The sequence below is a fragment of the Pimephales promelas genome, chromosome 17 (genome assembly GCF_988280905.1).
Source record: "Pimephales promelas chromosome 17, fPimPro1.hap1.1, whole genome shotgun sequence".
NCBI lineage: Eukaryota > Metazoa > Chordata > Actinopteri > Cypriniformes > Leuciscidae > Pimephales > Pimephales promelas.
Genome location: NC_142785.1, coordinates 20,845,787 through 20,852,519, shown reverse-complemented (window position 1 = coordinate 20,852,519; position 6,733 = coordinate 20,845,787). Strand labels below are relative to the sequence as shown.

At 39.2% G+C, this 6,733-nt stretch overlaps 1 protein-coding gene across 1 annotated transcript; it reads left to right on the top strand.

The window, feature by feature from the left end:
* The first annotated feature begins 212 nt into the window (after nucleotides 1–212).
* Nucleotides 213–5,739, top strand: LOC148971512 (uncharacterized). The gene is made up of 4 exons (XM_089121912.1): nucleotides 213–293; nucleotides 2,142–2,646; nucleotides 2,725–2,827; nucleotides 5,608–5,739. The coding sequence occupies exons 1-4, from the start codon at nucleotides 213–215 to the stop codon at nucleotides 5,687–5,689; spliced, it is 771 nt and encodes a 256-aa protein (XP_088978038.1). The 3' UTR covers nucleotides 5,690–5,739.
* The last annotated feature ends 994 nt before the right edge of the window (nucleotides 5,740–6,733 follow it).

The window sequence follows — 6,733 nt, the reverse complement described above, 5'->3', positions numbered from 1 at the left end:
CCGGTGCGCCTTGGATGGTTTTTATTGGATGTTTTCAAGGAAACACACACAAGCGCAGGTAAATACACACTTTAAAGGTTACAGCTGATAGGAAGCCCAATTTATTTTGTGATGGTAGGTGAAGACCGTCTGGGCCTCTCATCCGTCAAGCTCCTTTCAAAATGTCAATGTAGTTCCTCAGTCAATCACCCGCAACGGTAGAGGTGTCCCACATGCCAGTCTGCCAGGTACACTCAGTGCATGAGAACAGCCTCTCTCATCTGTTTGACTGGCTGGCCCCTGTGCTACAGAATGTGAGAGCATTTATTCAAATGTAGCACAGTCATGCATGTCATTGTGTGGACTCAACAGATAACATGACTGGGGAAGCAGTTATTTGACAGAACTGGCAAAATTCCCAAACTATTATAAGTAGTAGCCGAGTGCAGAGAAAATTCAAACAGATTATTTTACTGGAGCAACTCTTAGATTCCAAATGTTAAATTTTATCTGAAAGGAACAGTTTACACAGACACAAAAAAGATGTCATCAATAATTCACCCTCATGTTGCACCAAACCATAGCCTAAAACTTAGTTTCTTCTCTAGGTATATGATGATAACAGAACTTTCATTTTTGTGTGTATTTAACATATGGAGGTACAGTATGTCCGTGTAGAGTAGTCTCAGTCAACAGGCTCCATTGTCAATCCACACATGTGCAGGTATTATAATCTAGAACAGTTTCCTGGCACCCTGCCATTCATATTCCATCCAGAGAAATGTCAGGGCTCTGCAGTCTTCTCTGGGGTCAGTGCTCGGGTAGACAGACAGCCCAGAGGCTCAGCTGTGCCATCGCCAGCGGAAATAGAAGAGGTCACTTTCTGACCTGTGAAACACCTGAATGAAGATTTAGAAATCAATGGAACTCTCTCCCTCAATGTTTTGCCATTTTTATTAGGTCTGTTTGAAAATACAATCCACTCACAGAGACCAAAAAATGTAATAAAGTTTTCTCCTTGGTGGCTAAGGGTAAATTACGGTGACCTGATATATAGCATAAAAATAGCACAAAAATGTAGCTGTGAGCAGTAATGTTTGCAAACACGTTGCACATATTTTGGTAATGCATTGCTTATAAGACAATATAACCTAATGCACTTATAAAAATGTATAGAACCTTTTGCGTATGCGCGGTTTGTGTTTGGAGCTCTGTTGAATTGATTCATAAATCCTTGATTTTCTTTTTTACCACTAATTTATAAACAAGCACTTTCTATTTTTACAGCACGTTAACTTATCTTCAATACTATTGCTTGTTAAAAACAATTGGAGTGCTTTGATATCTCTACTTACATCAGACATCCCAACCTGCAAGAATTCATTTCCGGGAGGTATATTTCGCTAACAGGATCGTGGGTGGGAGGGAGGGCTAACTTTCGCGTTCGCGAGGCACACTCGGTCTCTCCCTCTGTACAGTGCACGCGCAGCACGCTATGTATGTTATGCGCGCAGTATGTCTCGCTCTACAGCCCATTCTCACTTAACTGACGCCTTGGGAAGCATTTGGACATGCTTCAATATCTGACGCTTTAGGCGCCCTTTAGCGTCAGTTAGATGACGCCCTAGGATCGCGTGTACCCTACCCCCACCCCACACCTAAACCTAACCGCGTCCTCTAACTGACGCTTTCCTTTAGCGTCAGTTAGATGACGCCGTAGGATCGCGTCATGTAAGTGACGCTAAAGGGCGCCTAAAACGTCAAATATTGAAGCATGGTCAAAGGTGACGCCTTGGGGTGAGAATGCGTTGCGCTCTAGATTCCGGGAGATTTTAACTAATTTGCGGGCATCAGGGAGATGCTATCAATATGCGGGAGACTCCCAGAACTTCAGGGAGACTTGGGATGTCTGACTTACATCCAACTTTCTGAATTTCCGCTACTAGCCTTAAGCCCGCTAGCATTGCACGCGTGGTCTGTCGCCTATCGATCGTCTCATTTACACCCATTTCACTGAAAGGATACGGGTTCTATCCAGGATTAAATTAAATTAAGTCCTAAATTAGTTGTAATATTGGTAGTACCACTACTAATTTACTGTTCATCTAGCCTGGGAAAACCCAGACAACTTCCAGCAAATTTAGATTTGCTGTGAAATTTAGTCTGGCAAAGAGCTCATTCAAGCCCATTTCCGGCTCATTTTCCGATCATCACTGGCTTCGTTCAATACGGCACCGACACAACACCATGGACCCTGGGTGATTCCACTGCGGAAGACACAAGCCAAGACCAGAGCAAAACCCTCTCCGCCACTCCCGGTTTTCGAGATCCAGAACCACATCTCCCCTCTTTGCGAATCGGAACGCGATGATGCCCTGATCATCGACAGTTCCATCGTCCGTCATGTCTGTGCTACCTCAGGTAAAGTGCGCACTCACTGCTCGTGTTCTAGATGTCGCTGCACAGGTTCCCAGACCCTGAACAGTGACGAGTGCATCGGAGCTGTTGTGCTACACGCGCGAGTGAACGACATCAGGCTGCGGCAGACGGAGGTTCTGAAGAAGGACTACAGGAGCCTGATTGAGACGGTACGCAGCACATCGCCTGAAGCAACGATCATCGTGTCTGGAGTGGACCACTACCCTCGTACCGACAAGGACTGGAAAGGTTCAGTAGATTATTTGCACTAAATGAATGGTTAATGTCATGGTGTAATGAACAGAAACTGCTCTTTGTAAATAATAGGAATCTGTTCTGGGAGTGACCTAGGCTCTACCGTGCTGATGGCCTGCACCCCAGCAGAATCGGAGAGCAGAACATCACCAAGACGCTTCACACCATATGACTAGTAAGTCAAAGTCCAAATCAAAGTCTTTGGTGTAGTGTAGAACATTATATAGAAACTGTGTCTATTCCTCGTTTAGTGAGGCCAAACAATAAATCTACTACTATAGGATCTAGGAAAAATCTAATTGTAATTAAACCAGAACATCTCAATATCAGTGAACAAAAACAATTTCTAAAGCTAGGTCTTCTAAACATTAGATTTTTCACACCTGAGGCGGTTATTGTAAATGAAATGGTCTCAGATAATAGTTTCGATGTACTTTGCTGAAACTTGGCTTAAACCAAATGATTATTTCAGTCTAAATGAGTCAACTCCACCAGGATACTGATATAAGCATGAGCCCCGTCTGATCGGTCATGGCGGTGGTGTTGCAACAATCTATTAAGAATTTCTAAATGTTACTCGGTCACAGGTTTAATTCGTTTGAAGTACTTTTGCTAAATGTTATGCTCTTAGATGTAAGAAAAAAATCCCCATTATCTTTAGCCTTGGCAACTGTATATAGACCTCCAGGGCCCTATGCTGATTTCCTAAAAGAGTTTGCATACTTTCTCTCGGATCTATTGGTCAATGTCGATAAAGCAATAATTGTTGGAGATTTTAATATACACGTAGATAACAAAAATGATGCGTTAGGGGCTGCGTTTACAGATTTATTAAACTCCTTTGGGGTCAAGCAAAACGTCAGTGGTCCCACTCATCGTCTAAATCATACACTAGATTTAATATTTCATATGGAACCAATCCAACCGATATAGATATTGTACCGCAAAGTGATGATGTCACTGATCATTACATGGTAACTTTGTCATGTTGCACCATGGTATAATCCTTCCAACCACTATAGATAGATTCTCAAATAGCTTACCTGATCTATCTTAGCTGCTCAGTGAACCCAAACAAAACATATGAACTAGAGGAAATGACTAGCAATTTGAGCCCCATTTTCTCTAGTACATTAGAAATTGTTGCACCAATTAGATTTAAAAAGGTCAGAGAAAACTAAAGCACCATGGTACAAAAGTACTATGCATGTTATCAAGAGAGAAACTTGTAACTGAGAGCGTAAATGGGACCAAACTAATTTAGAGCTCTTTAGAATTGTGTGGAAAGACAGTATGTCACGTTATAAAGGCTCTAAAAGCAGCCAGGGCTGAGCATCTCCGCAATCTAATAGAACATATCCAAAGCAATCCATGGTTTTTATTTAACATTGTGGCTAGACTAACAAATAAACAGACATCACCAGAGTAAAATATTCTGTTACAGTGTAGCAGTAATGCCTTTATGAATTTCTTCACTGAGAAAATAGAAAGCATCAGAAACACAATTGTGAATTACAATCTTTTATAATGTCTTTTATGATTCAGCCTCAAAAACAACTACACCGCTTTACAACTATATGACAGAAAGAGCTAAATAAATGTATCATTGTATCTAAACCAACAACATGTTTATTAGATCCACTAAACTATTGAACGAAGTGTTACCTGTTGTGGAAGAGCCTCTCTCTATTATTAACTCGTCTTTTTTTTTTAGTTCATGTTCCAAGATTATTCAAGCTGGCATAATAATAAATAAAACCTCTCATTAAGAAACCGCAATTAGATCCAAATAACCTATAGCAAACTACAGACCAATTTCAAATCTTCCATTTATGTCTAAAATACTAGAAAAAAAAGTTATGTCTGCTCAATTGTGCTCTTTCTTGCAAGAAAATTGTATCTATGAAAAATTTCAGTCAGGATTCAGACCGCATCATAGCACAGAAACTGTGCTAGTTAAAATTACAAATGATTTACTTTAGCTTCTGACCAAGGCTGTATCTCAATACTAGTCCTACTCTATCTTAACGCTGCGTTCGACACTATAGATCATAAAATACTCTTGGACAGACTACAAAACTACACTGGTGTTCAGGGACAGGCATTAAGCTGTTTTGAATCGTACTTATCGGACCGTTATCATTTTGTCTGTTTAAATGGGGAAAAATCAAAGATAACGTCAGTAGACTATGGAGTGCCGCAAGGATCGGTGTTTGGCCCTCTGCTATTCTGAATATATGCTGCCACTTGGTAATATTATAAGAAAATATTGAATTAATTTCCACTGTTATGTTGATGACACTTAAATATATATTCCATCACGACCAGATGAAAACAACTCATCTATATTGAGTGTCTGAAAATGCAGAAAAGCTAGTTCATGCATTCATGACCTCGAGGCAAGATTACTGTAATGCTTTATTAGCCGGTTGTCCTGCATACTCAATAAACAAGCTACAGTTAGTGCAAAATGCTCCTGCTAGAGTTCTTACTAGTTCAAGAAAATATGATCATGTAACGCCAATTTTATCATCTCTACACTGGTTACCTATTAAGTTCCATATCAATTACAAAGTCTTACTACTGACCTATAAAGCCCTAAATGGTCTCGCTCCTGTGTATTTAATGGACCTTCTATCACCCTACAATCCATTGCATTCTTTAAGATCATTAAATTAGAGGTTTATGGTCATTTCTAGGATATCCAAGTCCACTAAAAGAGGGAGGGTGTTCAAATATTTAGCTCCTAAACTCAGGAATAGCCTTCCTGATAATTTTCAAGGCTCAGACTCGGTGTCCAAGTTTAAAACTAGATTAAAGACTCTTTTGCCAAGCATTCACATAATGCTTACCTTTTATACTACTGTTGAATCAGATCGAATGCATTAATATTATGAACAGCGGCTAAGCTAATTATTTCCCATCTGCTTTTCTGCTGTTATATCGGGACGGTAGTCCCAAGGTAAATGGTGTTCGTCAGCTCCAGTTTGTATCCAGCCTCTCACAGATACTTCAAATGCCCCAACACCTGCGATGAGATGACTAAATGCCTATGAAGAGACGACTCAATGCGATATTTTATGCCCTAAATTAATACATGATCAACTAACTGTATTTTTTTATGTTCATTTCTGAAATGCACTTTCTGTAAAGCTGCTTTGAAACAATATGTATTGTAAAAAGCACTATACAAATAAATTTGAATTGAATATGACAGCATAACATTTATTCCATAATGGCAATTTAATACACCATTGTCTATTGTTTATTCATGTTCTTTCATAATGCATTACTTATAATGCAATCAATATGCATTACTATAGGTAGGAAATAACATTGCCCTGGAATAATAAATGCTGTAAAAGTAGTAAAACTGACAACTCAAATTATAACAAATGAAACTTTAGTGATGTACCATTCAGTGGCGGTTCTACTTTGAATTACAGACCCCCTTCGAGCGCCCCCCCCCCCCCCCCAAATAAAAAAAAATTGCATATTATAGGCTACTGTAAAAACACACAATTAAAGTTGATTTTAGTTGATCATTATGACAATTATTAGATAATATAGTGACCAAAATGATCACATACACAGAATCTTGTTCAAAAAGCCTAATACACAGTGAAATCAATTCACCAAGTTAATAACATTAAAGATTTGTTTTTAAGGTTTGTCTTTTATCTTACCTATTAAATTTTAAAAAAAGGTTAACAAAAAGGTTTTATAAAAAGATAAACCTCATATTTCAGCATTTAAATCATCTCTATAAAAAAAATGAGTCAATAAAGATACATTTGTTGTGTTCACATAATTACTAAAATCATTTATTTACCTACTGCTAGGAAAATAACAAGAGGACTACTATTATGAAGTAATCTAGCTGTGTTGGTGATAGAATGAGCTGCGCGATGTTGAGTGTGCGCATGCGAGGATGTGAAAAAAAGGAAGTTCAGTAAAAGCATGTAATACGACTTCTGTGTGTCTCGGCTTTTTTGCAAACACAATATTGGCGACGAGGATGGCTGAATTTGGTTTACCCCCACCTGCACACTTTCTTGCCGTCCCCGGTGACCCTCCAGTT